Source organism: Balaenoptera physalus, assembly GCF_965194825.1.
Source record: "Balaenoptera physalus genome assembly, chromosome: 16".
Lineage (NCBI taxonomy): Eukaryota > Metazoa > Chordata > Mammalia > Artiodactyla > Balaenopteridae > Balaenoptera > Balaenoptera physalus.
The window spans coordinates 63,884,440-63,904,460 of record NC_138898.1 but is presented as its reverse complement, the minus strand read 5'-3'; the positions used below and the strand labels follow the sequence as shown (position 1 = coordinate 63,904,460).

Genomic DNA, 20,021 nt, shown 5'->3' with positions numbered 1-20,021 from the left:
ACTCAAGTAATATCTGTTACTCTCAATCAGCATTTCCTGAAGGCCAATGGAGCATTTTACAGGATTTTAATAGATGTTAGGTTTTATTAGAAAAAGTGGGTCAGGGCCACATACTAATTTTAGGAGTCATTGGGTTAAACATAATTAACAAGTTGTTTTTTAAAGGTAAGTCTTCTTAGAGCTGTGAGGATGCCACTGTGAGTTGGGGAGAGAGTGGTGGCTAGACTAGTCCCTCTGGAACTAGAAGGCTCCTGACTATCCTTTGAGAAATACTGGGCCACAAGAAACAAGTGCCAGTAGGCCAGCACCGTTTAACGCCATGTATTACAGAGGTTTACACGTTTTCTTTATTTCTGTCTTAATTGGAAGGAGGTCAAATGTGAGAACCTGCATTGCTCTCTTAGAGTGAGTTTTATAGCTTGCTTTGTGGTTTAGAGTCCTGAAAATACTATCATCTATTATTTGGTTTAATTTCTAGGCTTTGAACTCTTCTGTGGAAGATATTGAGCCAGGTACGTTTTCACACACATCCTCTTAATCTGAAAAGTGCCAGCCTTAGACGTTATGTACATTATAGTGTTGTCAAATAAGATTGCTGTGTGGTTATTAGTATTAAAACAAGAGTAATTTCAAAAACCACCTCTGTGCCTCTGGATGTGCCAGTGAGTGAGTGACAGTACTGGATGTCAGTGAGCAATTGTTCGATACCCACTGTGGCTTCACCACCCTCTAGTAGCTCCATCCGAAAGGGGGCCAGCAGTTTTGAGAAAGAAGGAGAAGTTTTCACAAGTCAATATATCTATTCCTGTTCAAAACAAATTATTTTTAGGATTACTTGTACTCTTTTATTTGAATTGCTTTCACTGTTGTATCTAATTTATTTTTATAATTGCTTTCATATTTTCACCTAGCTCTTCATTTTTTCTATTATTGGCTATTAACACTAGTATTACATAAATACACTGAAAATAAGTGAGTACATGTCCATCCATGTTACAGATTTATTAACTCCGAGGCAAGAAGCAGTTCCTGTTGTTTCTATACCTGCATCCAGTTTTTCTCACCAAGTTGGAAATGAGCTGGCCTCAGTTCCCATTATGCCCTTAACTTCTCTTTTGCCACTGCAAGTGGAAGAGAGTTCTCTGCCATCGACAGTGTTGGCAAATGGAGGAAAGATCCCCTTCAGTATGCCGGAAGCGTTTTTAGATGATGGAGATATGGTCCTTGGAGATGAAATAGATGACCTCCTTGATTCTGCACCTGAAACTAATGAAACTGTTATGGTAAATTTCAGTGTGACTCCTTTCTTCTGAAGGCAGGCTTTTGTGTTTTTTTTTTTAATCGTAGTATAACCTGCTAGATATTTTTAGTATTGACTATAGAGTAAGCTTTGGGTTTCTTGAAAATTACTTTTGTCGTTTTCCAGTGGTAACTGGCTAATTTGGTCATTTCTTTAAATAAAAAAGGGAAATGTGCTAGGAATCACATATTATGGAAACGGTAAATTTAACTTTCTGACAAAGAATAGGCATTTGACATGTAAGGCAAAATGAATTCATGGATTAAGGACTTCTCATTCCTTAAGGATAATTCTCCTATAACCATATACCATAAAGCAAGTGTCAGCTGACTTTGGTCCACAGGCCTGATCTGGCCTGCTGCCTGTTTTGTATGGCCCATGGACTAAGAATGGTTTCTAGATTTTTACATGGTTGGAAGAAAAAAAAAAAAAATAATAATATTTTGAGACACATGAAAATATTTCATGACACTGTAGTAACAGAGTTGACTAGTTGTAACAGAGACCGTGTAGTCCACAAAGCCTACAATATTAATATCCAGCCCTTTATAGAAAAGTTCACTGACTCCTGCCGTGAAGTATATTAAAATAGTGGCAGCAGTAGGATGATGATGGGGGGTGGAACTCAAAGCTGGTTTCCAGGGTGGGTGAAACCAGTGATGTCCCCGTGGAGCTGACAGAGAGAAGATGTAAAAGGCAGACAGATGGGGGGTTGGTTCCTACCACTTTGATCTTGGGCAGGTTATTTCACCTTTCAGTCCCTCGGTTTTCTCATCTGTACCGTGGCAGCCCTAGTAGGATACATCTCAGAGGGTTAGGAGGATTAAATAGATGGTATATGATTTATCATAGTACAAGGCACATGGAAACTCTCCAAAAATCCTCGCTCTGTGGGGGAGGGGCAAGGTAGCGTTCCATTTGTTCTTGTGAGGTTGTACATTCACATCTCCAGAAAGATGGTGCCCACTTTTCCAGGCTGCTCCAGCTCCCTTCTCTTAAGCACCCTTCCTTCCACTCCAGCCCCACACACATCCTCACATTTCCTCTTTGATGAAGCCAGCTCTCATGTAGGGAATCCTAAGGAAGTTCTGAAAATGAACCATGAACGTCTTATTTGGATTACAGCAATATTAGACATCACATCTGCATCCTTTTTAAAAAGTAGGCTTGAGAAGAAATCAGCTCTGTAGCTTGGATTCTGCCACTGAATCTTGATTTTGATTTCAACTTTGTTATGTAACAGAATTACCCAGTGAAGTAATTTGTTTTTATATGCTGATGTTAAAAGCAGTTTGGCCAGCTTGGAACTGAGTTTCATGGACTTTAATCCGGTCTTGTTTCCTCTCCAGCCATCAGCCTTAGTCAGAGGCCCCCTCCCAACGGCCAGCGTCGCTCCGAGCATCCCCTTCTCAGCGTCTCTTTTGGGCGCCTTGCCCATCGGTGCGAGGTACGCGCCTGCACCCTCCTTCTCGGAGCTGTATCCGCCTTTGACTTCATCCTTAGAAGATTTCTGTTCTTCTCTAAATTCATTTTCAATGAGCGAATCCAAACGAGGTAAGACTCGAGCCACTTATATAAACAGTTACAGTTCATTTTCTAAAAAAGACAATTTGGTTTGAATGTTGTTTAACTAACTCCAGATAGTTGGTACTTGAATTATTTTTATTGTAGCTGAAAATACATTGTAGCTCTAAAGTCTAAACCCTCCTGTTTTAAATTCACCTGGACTTAACTGTGCCATTTTGGAGATCAAGAATCAAAGCCCTGAGAGTAGGAATGTATGTGGCACTGGTTTTTTTATAGGATAGTTTGTTAAGCTGGGTGTCTGTTGTTTTGGGGGGTGAAATGACTTTTAATGTGTTCTCTAAAAAAGGGATACCCCATCTAAAGGGTCTTAAAGACAGGTTATCCTTTTAAATTCTGAACTAGGCAAATACTTAGTTAAGACTAATTTAAAATCAGTGTTTAAAATGATAATAGATCCGTCTATTTTAGGCTTCATCCATTGAGCTCAGCAAAGCATGCCTGGTGCCTTAGTTTTGCAAGGGATTGCTGAGGTTTTGGCCTGACTCCTGTTTCTGTAGTCCTAGGCTTAATATATACTTTAAACAATAACAATGAAAATCTTCATATTTTTGTGAGGCTTTGTTATGGTTAAAGGGATAAAAATCAAAATAATTGATTTGAAGATTGACAACTGAAGAAACTGAAATTTGTGGGAGACAGAAGGGCAGAGAGAAAGTAACTGAGTGGTAGACTAAGAAAAAGAAAGTAATTGAACTTTATTGATTTTCTTAATGTTATGATGAGTTCCTGCTTCATATTTTCAAAAGGAGAGGCTCCTTTCCCATTTTGAATACGAATTATTTTCTCAGTCTTTTTAACAGTCCCACTTGGTAGGCCCTGCCTTAGCTTATGTCTCTGAAAATCACTTTTTATCTAAATTTGTATGTCTAAGGGTTATTTATGCCCTTGGTTTCTAGAGGAGAGGAAAGACTCCATAGCCCTCTTTAAGTGTCAATCATGAGCAAGAAAGCTTCTTGGAATTGGGATGGGAAAATAACGTGGGAAGCCACAGTGAGCTACTAAGCCCTGATGTTCTTATTACATGATTAGAATGAAAAGGTCTGTTGAAGTTTTTTTATTATTTTAGATCTGTCCACCTCAACTTCTAGAGAGGGAACACCGCTTAACAACAGTAATTCTTCCCTTTTACTTGTAAGTGCCACTTCCTCTTTTGTAAATACGTCGCTTAAATTGCAAATAGGTCTTTTACTTAAGTAACTGAGTTATTTGAATGAACGTGACCGTCTCCCTGAAATTTTGTGTGTGCTGTGGGAAAGAGTGCTAAAATAAGACTCTTCTGGAACATCCAGTAATAAATGCTTTGTGTTTAAGGCTGGATCTGTCATAGCAAATTAATCACAATCGCAGGCAGTGTAAGAGGCTTTAGCACAGCGTGAACGACAAGGAAATACAAGATCAGGGCGTGAAAAACATGTTGGCTGATGAAGCAGAACAATTACCCGTCACTTATAACAACTCATGGAGCATCCAAAAACGTGGGGGAGGGGCCTAGAGACCCAAAAGAGAGGAAAATGTAGAAGGAAATGGTTTTTAAATAGAAACGCAGTTAGGACAGAATAGTCTCAACTTCAGTATGTGCAGAATGTCTTATTTTTCAGATGCATCTGTTTCCTTCTTTAGTGATAGTGCAATATTTGTTGGCTGTTTTTTGTTTTTTTGTTTTTTGTTTTTTGTTTTCTTAATTCTTCTTGCAGATGAATGGACCAGGCAGTTTGTTTGCTTCTGAGAGTTTCCTGGGAATGTCAAGTCACCCTAGGAATGACTTCGGAAACTTTTTTGGAAGTGCAGTAACTAAACCACCTTCTTCAGTGACCCCAAGACATCCCCTTGAAGGAACCCATGAACTGAGACAAGCTTGCCAGATCTGTTTCGTAAAATCAGGTCAGGACCAAACCAAGGAGCAGACAGGATTAAAGCAGTCAATAACCTGAGAGTTCTTAGGAAACACCAGCCTATTGTGATTCTTCAATCTCTGAATTCTTTCTAAAGAAGCAGCAGTTATTGATTAGGGGCCTTTGGAGTCTAATAGGATAAGCCGCTGCTCTCCTTTGATAAAATTTTATGTATAGAATCATATGGAATAGAATATTTACCTGACTATAATGTTTGTGAAAATTAAAGTACTTTCTGTTGGGTTATTTCATATCTTTACCCCTAAGTCAAGTGATATGAACACAGTTTATTCTAAACTCGACCCAAGTTAATTTTCTTTCTTAGTTGCTTATTTAAATGCGTTCTTTACCTTTAGAAGCCGTCAAAACTCCTATTCTAATAGTTAAATAAGGGTTATGTTTTGGGAAGACTGGTGTTTTGTCCTGATCTTTGTTTTGTCTGACAAACAGCACGAAAGGCAAAAGTTACTTCCATAGCTTGTTTACATTTGGGGGTTATGAAGATGGGATTTTTTAATGGGAATTTAATAATCATAATCCATCTGCTCACATCTGCTTATAAATGTGCCTGTAAAATGAAATGATACTTTTTGTGCATATGAGCAATCCTTTTTACATCTTTTTCAGGCCCTAAGTTAATGGATTTCACTTACCATGCTAATATAGATCATAAATGTAAGAAAGATATTTTAATTGGTAGGATAAAGAATGTTGAAGATAAATCATGGAAAAAAATACGTCCAAGACCAACAAAAACAAATTACGAAGGACCTTATTATATATGTAAAGGTATATGCTATAATTACTTAATTGGTGTACATCGCCTAAGCGAGAAATGATTTGCTACATTTGTTATAATGGTTCCAGTATTACTGTAACTAAAAATGTTTAGATAGAGTTAACAGAAAGTTCCTTGGATTGAGACATTAGTATTTTTTATATTATTTTTACCTTTGTTTTTAACTTGCTGTCTTGTGGGTATTTTATAGTTATTTATGGAAATGGGGATTTCCCCAGGTTTTAAACAGAAAACTGTCTCAAACTTTGGGTTCTCTGACATGGTCTAAACAGAATCAGAACACTGAACTAAGGCTTTGAAAATGTTGCTCTTTTAAGTTGTTTTTGAGAGAACTTAGTATTTTCATTTTTGTCAGACCACTTCACCTGAACGAGCTTTGAATGTACCTAAATGACTTTTTAAACTTAGGTGGAGTACATCCGGGTATCAAGGCTTTTTTTCCCTGTCTGAAATAAAAATAATTTAGAATTGTGGTGCTGGTTTTTTGGTTTCCTTTTTTAAGAGTTAATACCATCCCTGCATTGTAATACGCGTATCGTGGTTTGAAGCTATCCATGAATTGTTATAAAAATTCAAGTGATGCCCTAAGCGTGTTGTTTTTTTTTTTAAACACTTTTCTGATATTTTGTTGTTGTTATAAATTTATTTATTTATTTATTTTTGGCTGCGTTGGGTCTTCGTTGCTGCACGCTGGCTTTCTCTAGTTGCGGCGAGTGGGGGCTACTCTTTGTTGTGGTGCGCGGGCTTCTCATTGCGATGGCTTCTCTTGTTGCGGAACACGGGCTCTAGGTGTGCGGGCTTCAGTAGTTGTGGCACGTGGGCTTCAGTAGTTGTGGCTCGTGGGTTCTAGAGCGCAGGCTCAGTAGTTGTGGCACACGGGCTTAGTTGCTCCGCGGCATGTGGGATCTTCCCAGACCAGGGATCGAACCTCTGTCCCCTGCATTGGCAGGCGGATTCTTAACCACTGTGCCACCAGGGAACTCTCCCTAAGCGTGTTTAATATTTATTGGCTTTGAAAAAACAACAGTCCGCGTTTTAAATGTGTTTTAATTCCCTGTCTTTCTAGATGTTGCTGCCGAGGAGGAATGTAGATATTTGGGCCACTGCACATTCGCTTATTGCCAGGAAGAGATAGATGTCTGGACGCTAGAGCGAAAGGGAGCATTCAGCAGGGAGGCTTTCTTTGGTGGCAACGGAAAGATCAACCTTACCGTGTTCAGACTGCTCCAAGAGCATCTTGGAGAATTTATATTCCTTTGTGAGGTACTTTCTCCAAACCTTACTTTCTGCTGTGAAATTGGTGGTAGCTTCCGACCCGCAAGCCCAGAAGTATCAAGTACTTAGCTCTGGTCCTGCCATATGATAAAGCATCTGCTCAGCAACGGTAGCCACTGCTATTATCCAAAAGAATACTGTTAAGACTTCGTACTTACTGAGTGTTATTTGGTGTAAGCATGTAATGTATAGGTATGTACATCATAAGCATGGCACGGAAGTTCTATCTCATATTATGTTTTCATGATAATTCTTCTTCTCTGTTTCAGAAATGTTTTGATCATAAGCCTAGAATGATAAGTAAAAGAAACAAAGATAATTCTACTTCTTGTTCTCATCCGGTTACAAAGCATGAGTTTGAAGACAATAAGTATGTTGGTAGTTTCTAATTTTTATAGTGACAAGACAAGAGTCTTTTTTTAGATCCAAATTAAACCAGAGTAGTATCTGCTCAGGCATTCCCCCTCTCCTTTTGTTGTTGTTTTGAAAGATGGTGACTATTTTTAAATGGCTAATAGGTTTTGCTGAGAATTTTAAAATGAATTATTTAATTGAAATTTAATACAGAAAAGCAATACTGATTTATAGCTTCTCATGACATGGATTTAGGTATTTTATAGCTTAACATATAATTATCCCCTCCCCTCCCGAGCAAAACAATTGCATACAGTGATATATTTTTTCTGATAAAGATTTAAAATGTATTTTCAGTCTAGAACTTTACATTTTATATGTGTATGTACATTTTTTTTAAAGCTATGGCAGAACAATAGTAAAATGTCACTCCCTTTTCCTCTTAGGTGCCTTGTCCACATTTTGCGAGAGACAACAGTAAAATACTCCAAAATACGTTCTTTTCATGGTCAATGTCAGCTTGATTTATGCCGACATGAGGTTCGATATGGCTGTTTAAGGGAAGACGAATGCTTTTATGCACATAGTCTTGTAGAATTGAAAGTCTGGATATTGCAAAATGAAACAGGTAGGTTTGTGTGTGATTGAGAAATGTCTCTTCAAGAGCGTCAGGGTTTATGAAGCGGTATTGGAGACCCTTCTCCATCAACCTGGTGTGGCAACACTGTTGACTTTTTCCTGAGCTTTAAACCGTGTAGTCACTTCATCTTTAGAGTGGCCTATTTTGAGTGTGGTCTCGTATAAGTAATTGCTGATACAAGTTCATGTATGAAGTATGGACTTGTGAGGAAGAAAGATTCCTCGGAAGACACCAAGAGCTATATTTGTAAATATTCCATTTTGAAAGAATAATGGGATGTTCATTCTTGGCAACAGATTATGCCAAGTGGGGTTAATTAAAGAATTGAGTCTGACTTTGCCTAGATTGGTGGCCTGTTGTTGTGTCGAGGACCTAAAAAAAGGCTTCTGCGTTTCCCAGGTATCTCACATGACGCTATTGCCCAGGAATCTAAACGATATTGGCAAAATTTGGAAGCAAACGTACCTGGAGCTCAGGTATTTTTTCCTGTGTACTTTCTGCATTTGGGATCCTTTCTGGAACGGCCTAATTGATGTTAGTTGTCGGCAGATGCAGTTAAAACTTACATACAGTCCAGTTACTTTCTTAATGTTTATTGAGTTAATTAATTAATTAATTATTTATTTATTTATTTATTTATTTATTTTTGGCTGCATTGGGTCTTTGTTGCTGCGCGCGGGCTTTCTCAAGTTGTGGCGAGCGGGGGCTACTCTTCGTTGCGGTACACGGGCTTCTCATCGCGGTGGCTTCTCTTGTTGTGGAGCATGGGCTCTAGGCGCGCGGGCTCAGTAGTTGTGGCATGTGGGCTCAGTAGTTGTGACTCGCGGGCTCTGGAGCGCAGGCTCAGTAGTTGTGGCGCACGGGCTTAGTCGCTCTGTGGCATGTGGGATCTTCCCGGACTAGGGCTCGAACCTATGTCCCCTGCATTGGCAGTCGGATTCTTAAACACTGTGCCATCAGGGAAGCCCCAGTTGAGTAATTCTTAATGTGAAAAAAAAATCTGAATTTTAGTTGATCATATAAAAGAAAAAAAGTTAGGCAGCCCATAACACCCACCAAGAATGTAGGATAGGGAATTCCCTGGAGGTCCAGTGGTTAGGACTCCATGCTTCCACTGCAGGGGGCACGGTTTCGATCCCTGGTTGGGGAACTAAGATCCTGCAAGCCGGGCGGCATGGCCAAAAAAAGACTGTAGGATACAGTTTTCTTATTCAGCTTAATTGGCAAAACAGTTGGGGTCTCGCGCTGTGGGGATCCTTGGAATAAGGGAGGTGGATTGTGTTTGTAGTTTTGCTTACTGCCCAGCCAAACTGCTTTACCCAACTACCCTCCTTCCCCTCCCTGCCAAAAATCCTAGTCATTAACTCCAAAGCTGACTTTCATAAATTGAGGTTTGGCATCTGTAATCTGCTTTTATCATATTCTCTTGCATTTGGGTGGAGAAGTGGAGATTTTAGTTATCAGATCATATATATATAGTGGTCAAATCATCAAACCAGACAAAAACGGAAATTGTATGCTATTGTGAAAAAAAATGCATGGTGATTGTGTTCTCAGAAAACTGGTTTTCTGTTAAATTAAAACTAATCTTTTAATTATTTAAGGTACTTGGCAATCAAATAATGCCTGGATCCCTTAATATGAAGATAAAATTTGTGTGTGCTCAGTGTCTGAGAAATGGTCAAGTCATTGAACCAGACAAAAACAGAAAATATTGTAGTGCAAAAGCAAGGCATTCGTAAGTAGTGTGTGTGTGGAAATAGTGCCTGATCATAATGATCTGTTTCATGGGTGTAAAACCATGCATATAAGAAAAAAAGATTAAGACTTTGAAGAGAGCAAAGGAAAGTAGACAATTTAGGAATGATTGCAAAGCAAAAGGGAAGAGATTTTTAGAATTTAGTAGCTAAGAATTCAACACAATTCAAGTGTTTTTCCTGTATTTCATCATTTCCGTGTTTAGGATTCATAGGGAATGTTTGTTTATAATTATCGACAGGAAATGAAATGACAGAATCATAAGGCATTTCTTTTAGAAGGGTTGAGGAAAAAAAAAATCTCTGGTCCTTTAGGTACAAACTTTGTACCTGCCCCTTTATATTATGCCTTTGCCAGTGTGTTTTTGTTTTTTCTGAACTCCATTTTTCTTAGGTGGACCAAAGATCGTCGTGCGATGAGAGTGATGTCTATTGAACGTAAGAAGTGGATGAACATCCGTCCTCTCCCCACAAAGAAACAAATGCCTTTACAGTTTGATGTACATACGTAATTTTTAAGCCACTTTTTTTTTTATTAGGCATTTCAAATCATTAGAAAGTAGTAGTAATTCAGATGGAAACTGGTCCCCTTTAAATAATGCTCATCATGTTAATGAAATCGAAGTGGTCCTTTCGTTTTCCTTCCCCTTTTGAATGTGTGGTTCTGGGACAGTCTTTAGATTGATTGGAATCGTATGAGTTACTGAGGAAAAGTAAGTAGACAGTGGACTAGAGAAGAGTGATGGTCATGGCTCAGCTTATTTTCCAGATGAATTACTTTGGGAGCAAATGGGAGAGAATTTCATTTAAATTTGATTCCTCAGCTTTGCTGTCAAACCCAGGGCCTTCCGTATGATTATGGATGCTGTTGATGGGTTGTTCTTATCACGCCTGTTTCTTTCACTGAAGCGATGGATGCTCGCTAAAGGATGCCCAACATTATAGGATTTTCTTGAAGTAACCCAAAGGAGAAACGCCCCATGTTAGAGCAATATGTTCCTCAAAAGCCCTTAGAATGAAAACACCAGGCCAACTTAATGTGTGGGTAGCATTTCACTCACTAGGTAGCACGTTTCAGCTTGGTCCCCCTGGTGCCTTACGGGGTCTTAAAGACGATTGTCTGGGCAAAGCCCTGGAGCTGGCCCAACTTGCCTCTTCACAAGAGAGAGGGTCTGGAGGGATTTCACTGTGCGAGGGACACTTGGAGCTGACAGGGCGGAAGTTTTCTGCCGCAGCGGAGGAAGTATGGAGAGAGCCTTTTGCCCAGAGAAGCAGTGCAGGTGGATTGCAGAGTCCCCACGTAACGAGGCTCCCTCTCCCAACTGCCAGAGAGTTGAGGAAGAGGAGGGTTAATTTCCCATCACCCAGGGTACCTTGCTTTTTGTAAAACTTATACAAGTTATAAGGACAGTCTTTGAAGGAGGTGGTGTGTTTGTTTATCCACAGTGGTTTCAGCCTCAGATTTGGGTGATTTAATCCGTGGGTTATGAAGGAGGGGAGGAAGGTTTATTGGAACCATTGATATCTTGTGCTTCAAAAGATAGTGGAGATTATGGGCATATTCCTCAAAACTTTGCTAAAACTAAGACGACTGGGAACAATTCTAGCTCATGATGCAGCTGCCTAGGACCACTGATTATTCTCTCATCTTGGATGTGGTGTCCTACTTTGCAATGTTACAGGAGCTTATTTCCTCTTTTTTCCTACCATACTAGGTATTGCTAAGGGATCCTTTTTCTAAAAGAAGAAATAGTACTCTGTGTGTGTGTGTGTAGACAGTGTGGTGAGGTGGAGAGAGCGTGTGCTTCAGAGTCTGCCCGAAGGGCAGGTTACTCAGCCTCAGTTTGCTCATCTGTAAATGAGAATAATTGCATCCTAGGGAAGATACAGGAGATGGTGTTGTGTAAAAACCCAGCACAGAGCGGCCTTCTCCTTTATTTTCTCTTCTCCCTGCTCCTTATCGTTGAGTTTTGAAAGACGATGGTAAATGTCTACCTAGTAATACCTAAGTACTTATTGGGGATTGACTGGGAAAGGAATATAATACAGTCCATCCCAAGAATGTTTTGCTGACTGTTGACTGTCGACTTCATGCGGAAGATTGTAAGGGTTGCAGGGGTGGGGGTCCCTGACGTTGGTCCAAGGGAGGAAAGGAGCAGTGTTAAGTGTTGACTGCTGCTTGATTTTTAGTGAAAGTCAATGCTGAGCATCTACTATTACGTAAACTAATATATAGGGCCAACTCCTGTTGAAACACGGATAAACTAAAATAAGCTAACAATTAATTGTACTAGGATTTATGCTCTATAAAGACAAGTACATTGATGATATCTAAGAATGAGCTCTTGGTGCCGGCGGTTTTCCTAGTTCTTAATAGTCATGGGTCTTAGGGGAGTCTGTGTTCTGCTGATGGCTCTCACTTTATTTTCCTACCGGTATCACTGTATTTACTCTGTAAAGTAAAAATGCAAATAACCAGAAGAGGTATTATTTGAACGCTGTATAACTGGATGGCCTGGTTAGTGGAATAATTGTTTTTGAACAACGCATAGCTAGTGAATGATGGCCAAGATTAGCTGCCAGTATTGGTGATAAGTAAATGTCCGAGATTTTTTCTGACACTGTTTAGTACCTTTGGAGGAGTCTGCAGTTTCTTTATCGCTTCCCAAGTGCTGACAAGGAGGCATCCTAGGTGTCAGGTAGGGGAGAGTAGGATCCTTCAGACTGAGGGGGCCAGAGACTTGCATTGCAGAGATAAAATGTTCTGCTGTGTTAAAAGCAGATACTCTGAATCAATGAGTTTGTTGACATTTCCTTGTAAGAAAATGTTCCATATTCCAGTTTCATACTTACTTTCTTTTGGAAATTTTCTTTTGAAAAGTTTTGAGACAGAAAGCTTAATATCATCTCATGTATTTGGGGCTTATAGTCAATTTGAATAGAAGCAAATTAATCTCCTTTTAAAATTATGTTCTCGGCATTAGCATGGATAATAATTTTTATTTTGCTTAAATGTAAAAATTAGGCAGTTTTACTAAGTGTACTCTGTCTTAAAGCATGTTCATATTTTTCTAACACAGCTGTGCAATCATATTGCTTCTGGGAAAAAATGTCAGTATGTTGGAAACTGTTCCTTTGCTCACAGTCCTGAGGAACGGGAAGTGTGGACCTACATGAAAGAGAACGGGAGTAAGTTGATGATTAACCGTGGCCTTGACACCCGTGAAATCTAGCTTGCCTGAAAGTCTCTTTCCTCTCTGTAAATATGCCAACTCACTGTGCACACAGAAAGCAGTCTGCGTTCTAAACCATTATACCATTTTATCAGTGAAGCAGAGTCTGACCTCTGATCATGTTTGCTTAGGTCAGATTCGGATACGAATACATAGGTCAGCATCCTCTGATGTCACAGGCGTGATTCATGGTCTGGGGGAAGTTCAGTCCTTCTGTGAGCTCCTTTTGTGAATAGTCACCCCTGAATTAATCAGGTTATAATTGGAGGTCTCTTCAAGGAGCCCTTACTGGTAGAACAGGCCCACATTCAAAGGCCCGAGGAGAGGATGTTTGTTTTGGTCAAACGTCAGGTTTATTGTGAGAGCCTTTGAGAGGAGCCTCAGACAACCTTTCACTTCCAACCAGAAAAGGTTTTGCTACCAGGATTATTGTTCTTCAGTCTTAAGTAAACTGATGGAAATTTACCGACTGCTTAAGATCTGTGATCTCTGGATTACAAGAAGCCATCTGATTTAAGCATGTCACCTGTCGTATTTCAACCATGTAAAAATTCAGTGACTTGTGTGGACAGGACTCCTTCTTGCTTGGAGTGGGGACATAGAGTTGGGCCTTACTGAAGGTGTCCTTGCAAATCAGGGCTCTTGCAGTGATTCCTGCTACCACTGGTCTGAAGGAAGAAGAATTTCCTAGTTTACCTCTAATCATAGAAACACTTGGGCAGGCAGTAAAGCCGAGTTTTGACCAGATCCTCATTACCAGACTTTTTTTTAAACTCAGTGGCTCTCAACTGGGGATGAATTTTGCCACACACACACCTCTCTCCCCTTGGGGACACTTGGCAACGTCTGGACTTTGTCATGACTTGTAGGGCTGTGCTACTGGCAGCTAGTGGGTAGAGGCTAGGGGTGTTGTTAAACATCCTACACGCACAAGATTGCCACCGACAGCGAAGAGTTTTCTGGCTCAGAACGTTGGCGGTGCTGAGGTTGAGAAACCTTGGTTTTATCGCTTGATAGTAATGCCGGATACACTTGTTCCAGTAGCTTGCAGCCACTGCCCAGCACCTGGTCATGGCTGTGTTGTTGTAAGTTGCACCCCAGCATGTCGGTCTTCTGGGACTGTGGCTCAACTGACGGGCTCCCACCAGGGTCAGAATCTCGGTCCTTATGGTAGGTTTCTCAGCAAACAGTGAGCAGCCGTGTAAGCAGCCCGTGTGGTTACAGCAGCGGTAGCGAGCGTTTAACGGGGGGCATCGTGAAGCCGTGCCGAGGCTTTCCTTTCCAGCAATGCCCTTGAAATGGTTTCTGAATTTTAAACACCCCCATAGTGTCTTGCAAATGCAGGGAGGAGTTAATCTTGAAAGCTAACTATTAAAAAAAAAAAAAGAAAACTAACGTTTGTGGTCTTACAGTCCTGAATTTGCTTCTCACCCCTGAGAGTCTGGAAATGGACTGTCTCTCTGTGTCTCAGTACGATCAGTTTCCATTCAGCCCTCTCAAGTTTCTTTTGAAAATTGCACCGACTGATACCAAAAGAGTGCGAGTTCTTGTGTGTATTTAAATGGCGTATTTAAATATTTGCCACTGAAAGGAGTTCATTTTTCTTTAGTACAAGATATGGAGCAGTTTTATGAACTCTGGCTAAAGAGCCAAAAAAATGAAAAAAGCGATGATGTAGCCAGTCAGTCAAACAAAGAAAATGGAAAACAAATTCACATGCCGACAGATTACGCGGAAGTTACTGTAAGTACCCCAGGTTGGTTCCCCTCACCTTTGCTTCCAGGCCTTTCTTTTCTTTCCCACCTTCTCCAAAACCTGGCTCCCTCGCCCCCGGTCTGCCCTCCCCCTTACCTTCATCTTCTCTCCACGCTGCCTCTCCACTGTTAGTTTAAGTCTCTTCATCCTAAAAATGCCTTTCCTGGATCTTTTTTCCAACTGTGGAGCCAGGAAATTGTGAGTCCGAGTCCTGCTTCTGTCTCCTTACTAGCCTGTGACACTGGGCAGGTTACTGAACGTCTCTGAGGGGGTTGCTTGTGATGGAGCCACGAAGTGTGATGAGCCTGCGGGTTTATCCCAGTGCCGGCCCACGGAAGGTGCTCAGGAAATGTGGGGTCCCCGTCCCCCAAGTCCTCTTGTTCTCTTATCACCGTCCCGTAGTCTGGCCTCTGCCTCTGGGTTCTACAGAGACGTTAAGTCACCTGTGGTCTTTTACTGTTTTGGCTGTCTTTTAAATTTTTCAAAAAAGTGAAGGGGGTATTATAATGACTGTCTTGAGCCCACCATCCCAGGTGAACCGATGTTAACAGTTTGTTGTGTTTGCTTCTGTAAAGTCAATAAAATGTCACAGATAAAGTGGGAACCCCAGTTGTCCCCCTTTCCCAGAGGGACCAGATCCGGTGTGTATTTTTCCAGGCCATGTTTACACATCTTGGACTGTTTATTCCTAACCTATCGCTCTGCCTGGCATGTTCTTTTCAAACTGACAGGCGTATGCATTACTCTGCTCCTTGTTTCTTGTTTTGTTTTTTGTCCCTTCTCTGTATTGAGTCATTCAGATGTGGGTCATGGACACGTCTTTGTGCACGATACGCCCTGTGAACCCTGCTTTCTCTGCCAAGGCTCAGCACTGATCTCCTCACCACCTTTTCTTAAGTACTACCAGGGTTTCCAGAGCCAGGGTCACCCCAACTTGCTGGGTCATGAGGTTGACCTGTCTCTGCGAACCTGTTCTTACCCAGTGTTGCAGGGCATTTGGGAAATAGTCAACACTACTGAAACACTGCACGCTTGCATATGTGGGAGCACAGGGTTCCTAATGTGTGGGTCTGTGCCCCCAGGGAGGTGTCTTCCCAGCACGTGTACTTCCCTGGCCCCTGGCACAAGTCCTGGCCCATAGTAGGGGCTCAGTTCATGTGCAAGGATGGAGTTGCTCGTCCTTCTGCAGTGGGCGAGTCCCGGGTTTTCACATCCTCTCTGCTTTCCCTCGTGGTACGAATCTTCCCCGGAATCCTTGTTTGAACCTGGCCCCTTGTCCTGCCGACAGACTCCCTTGTTTGCACACCAGCTCCTTGCCAGAGCCTGCCTGGACCCCTGGCCCGGTCCGTCGCCCCTGCTCTCTGCTTCCTGTGTGCTGGCCGCCCTCTCCTTGGTCCTGCTCTTGACTTTGAGTTTTACGTTCTCACCCAGTATCCCCCACTGGACGGGCTCCCCAAGAGTAGAGTCTGGGTCTTGGGTGGAGTCGTTTCTAGTTGTTCTGGTGCCTGAACACAGGTGACCCGTCAGGGGCCACACAGACAGCAGCCACTGACGGGATGCGTGTCTTCCGTGCACTCTAGGTGGACTTCCACTGCTGGATGTGTGGGAAGAACTGCAACAGTGAGAAGCAGTGGCAGGGCCACATCTCCTCGGAGAAGCACAAGGAGAAGGTTTTCCACACTGAAGATGACCAGTACTGCTGGCAGCACCGCTTTCCAACAGGATATTTTAGTATTTGCGATAGGTACGTGGGTCTCTTCAGTTTCCCACATGAAAACTGCTGACCTTGTGAGTAGACAGAGTATCTGGGTGATAAAATCTTCTAATCCTGGATGCTTGGATTTGAGCTCAAAGTTTAGTTGCTCCTTGAACATTTCTTCACTCTTCTGCGTTACATGAAAAGATTCACTAGTCTGCCGGTACTGGCGTGAAAGTCTTAAAGATAACCAAATAGGGAAATAAGTTCATTCAAGCTTGCCCAAATGATCTCTGAACTGGCAGTGGAGATTCTCTGACCCTTCACAATAATCTTTCTCGTAGTAGATGTTCATCAGTTTTGAAACTGCCTTTGAATTATATTCCAAGTATAAATCTGGAACTTTCTCAGGTCAAAGGAAAATATTAGTATTTTAAGTTTACTTAGAAAATTTTTCAGTGAAAAGCTAGATAATTTTGAATTGCTCCTCATTTTGTTGTTGCTGTTTCTATTTGACTTCCAAACTTAGATCCATGTGATACATAGAATTATTGAAGATATTTTTTACTTCCTGCCCCTTCTGATTTCTTGCCACTGCATCAAGAAGGAGCGTAGTCTTTTTTTCCCCAACAATCTGTATTTTTCATTAAATAGTGCATTTAAATAGTTTAAAGTACTAATTATTGTAGATGTCAAGGCAATAAAATATTCATTTTTCTAGGATTAACATTTCGAGCTAAAAGTTTAATGCAAACCATAAAGGTAGTGAAGAGCACATTTTAAAGATTTTTATAAACAACTGGTGGACGCTTACCAAGCTGGTGGACGCTTACCAAGCTGACTTGTCCTAACAGGTATATGAATGGTACCTGCACGGAAGGAAGCAGCTGTAAATTTGCACATGGCAATGCTGAACTTCATGAATGGGAAGAGAGAAGAGATGCCCTAAAGATGAAGCTCAACAAAGCACGAAAAGATCACTTAATTGCCCCCAATGATAATGACTTTGGAAAATATAGTTTTTTGTTTAAAGATTTAAACTAATATGCTGGCTTTTATGTATGTTACCTAATCAGAGCATTGACCAGAAAAATTGAAAGTGTTGTAAGGCACGTAGCAGAGGAGCTGCAGATTTTCTGCTTGTATTGGCGTCTCTCGTCCCTCCTGAGCAGCAACCCACAGTAGGTAGGAAAACGGGCTGTTTGACAGGTTTGGCCAGGCTCTCACGGCATCGAATGGCAAAGCGACCGCTACTGGTTGCCATCTGTTGAACAGACTTTTGGATGAATTGTGTTGGGGAAGAGGATAAGGTTATGTTGAGGACGACTTCTTGAGTTGGTCCTTCAGATAAGAATCATGATGGTGAGAGAGAAACACTGTACTAGGATCAGAACACATGATGGATGAAAATTCTTCACATGTTTTAAGAGGAATGAATTTGTCTAATATAATAAAGTTTGCTACTTATCTGTATGTAGGTTGCTAAAAAGGATTTTCTTAACTCAGATTTTAAGCCAAATAACCATTTAACACTAGTATATGTTAAATGGGGTATTTTTCTGTATTTGTATGTTTCACTATAATAAGGGAACTGAGGATAATGTGCATTGAGAATATTTTGAAAAATAATCAGTTGACTCAAATTTTATTTCTTGGTCTTTTGCTGTTTAAATGATGATTTTGAAAGATTAAACTTGTACTGTTGGTATTGTGTAGTGTATGGACCAATACTGCCCGTAATAAAGATTTTATATACAGATGTCTTTCATTTTTTTGGTGTGGTCCTTGCCAGTTCCTTAAAGAATTGTTAAAACTGGGTACTAAAATCACAAGGTTAGATTTTTTTTTTTTTTTTTTTTCTTGGCCGCACCGCTCGGCTTGCGGGATCCCAGTTCCCCGACAACCAGGGATCGAACCTGGGCCCTCAGCAGTGAAAGCGTGGACTCCTACCCACTGGACTGCCAGGGAATTCCCTAGATTTTTTTTTAAAACACTTTCATTTAAGCAATTAATGACAGAAGGCAAATTAGAGAGACATGGCAGCAACTTTCACTCTGTCCCGCTCTCCTCCGATTCAGGTTGCTAAGAGGCTTCTCTTATTGACTGACATGCTAACCCCTCTGGGGGCTCTTCTGTGTCTCATTCAGATGAATGCCCAGCAAGGGGACACACGGTCAGCTAAGACGTGGGCTGTGGGATTCCACAGACACAACTGTCTAGCACAGCGCCTTCTATAGGGCCGTTTCGGTTGTTGGAAGACCACTGAAGTTGTGGTCAGGACGGGCTTGCAGAGACAAGGAAGGGGCTGAGCTGTCCTGAGACCCAGATCTGCTCCTGACCTGGCGAGCTAGGGAGAAGAGTCATTGTCAGGGTTTGAGGGCCGCCACCTCATGAGGACACTGCCAGTGCAGAGTCCCTGTTGGGGGTGGGAGTCAGAAGGAATGGCTGATGGGCTCGAAAGTCACTTCTTCATGACAACCTTGAGTCAGTGGGGTTTGTGGCAAACAGAAAAGGGTCTTTGTTCAGTGCGAGTCCCGCCTGGGTGGGGGGAGCACGGCTGCAAGTAGAGAGACGAGAGAGAAGCGGTGCCTTCAGCAGAACCAGAGGCTGCAGAGTGAAAGGCAAGCCCGGGGGACTCCTCGAAGACCACAGGAGACTGGTTTCCCTCCCATGAATGGAAGGCAGTTGGGACCGGTTTTATTTGGCAGGTGCGTTAGGAGTGCATCTTATTTGCCAAATAAGTAATCTGTTTCTGTAGAGCAGACTGGCAGTGTTCTCATTCTGCTAGGTCTCCTTAGTCTGATGGCCTTCATGATGTTTTTCTTCTCCATTCTTTTATCCTCTCTTTCCAGGGAGAATAGATGTTAAAAAGCTGTCTCTGGTGCTCTGTTTTAGCTTGCAGTTTAACAAGTTGGTTGTCTGAACCTTTGGAATCTAGGCTAGAAACTTACAAGTTTGACCGGTCAAGATGAAAATTGTTTATTTTCCACACCCACATCCCCACCTCAAATTCTCTGTGCCTGGGCTTTCTTGCAGTTCTCTGTGCTCTGAACTATACTTTCAGTAAATTCCATTTCTGCCTAAATCATCCAGTTTTTTGCCTCATTTCGGCTAAGAACCCCCCTGGCCACAGCCTTGGTCTCAGCATCAGGAAGTCAATGCGAATTATTCCATAGTGAAGTCACACCTCCACCCTAGAAGCGAAGAGGAGAACGAGGTGTGAGGGGGGGGGAAAAGGGCAAGGAAAAGAAAATATGAAAGAGCAAAACCCGAATATTAACAGCAGACAAAACTAATAACTGGCATGTCTACTTGGACATGTTTATCTCCATATCTCCTCCAGGGTGGATTTTTTTCAACATTTAACAAATTGAGATACAATTTTTATAACAAAAGTTTTACCATTTTAAAGTACAAATCCATGGTTTTAGTAGATTCCAAATGTGCTACAATCACCACAATGAATTATAGTGTATTTCATTACCTAAAACAAAACCAAACCAAACCCACACCCTAGTCTACCCACTCCCCCTGCTTTTCAAGCTGTAGGCAACTGCTCAACTGCATTGAGCCACAACTAATGAGCCTGCGTGCCACAACTACTGAAGCCCATGTGCCTAGAGCACTGCTCCACAACAAGAGAAGCCACCGCAATGAGAAGCCCGTGCACCGCAACGAAGAGTAGCCCCCGCTCGCCGCAACTAGAGAAAGCCCACACGCAGCAACAAAGACC

General features: G+C 41.6%; 1 protein-coding gene across 3 annotated transcripts in view; it reads left to right on the top strand.

Moving 5' to 3' along the window:
- Positions 1-18,045, top strand: part of ZC3H7A (zinc finger CCCH-type containing 7A) — a 34,701-nt gene extending 16,656 nt beyond the window's left edge. For all 3 annotated transcript variants that reach the window (XM_082429637.1, XM_082429635.1, XM_082429636.1), the window contains 16 exons: positions 479-512; positions 1,000-1,283; positions 2,650-2,854; positions 3,954-4,018; positions 4,582-4,768; positions 5,407-5,568; positions 6,645-6,841; positions 7,123-7,223; positions 7,654-7,835; positions 8,247-8,323; positions 9,452-9,585; positions 9,999-10,104; positions 12,685-12,793; positions 14,447-14,580; positions 16,173-16,336; positions 17,143-18,045. In XM_082429637.1, coding sequence (XP_082285763.1) covers positions 479-512; positions 1,000-1,283; positions 2,650-2,854; positions 3,954-4,018; positions 4,582-4,768; positions 5,407-5,568; positions 6,645-6,841; positions 7,123-7,223; positions 7,654-7,835; positions 8,247-8,323; positions 9,452-9,585; positions 9,999-10,104; positions 12,685-12,793; positions 14,447-14,580; positions 16,173-16,336; positions 17,143-17,332 — 2,331 coding nt within the window. In that variant the 3' untranslated portion in view covers positions 17,333-18,045. The remainder of the gene's footprint in view (positions 1-478; positions 513-999; positions 1,284-2,649; positions 2,855-3,953; positions 4,019-4,581; positions 4,769-5,406; positions 5,569-6,644; positions 6,842-7,122; positions 7,224-7,653; positions 7,836-8,246; positions 8,324-9,451; positions 9,586-9,998; positions 10,105-12,684; positions 12,794-14,446; positions 14,581-16,172; positions 16,337-17,142) is intronic.
- Positions 18,046-20,021: the final 1,976 nt, after the last annotated feature.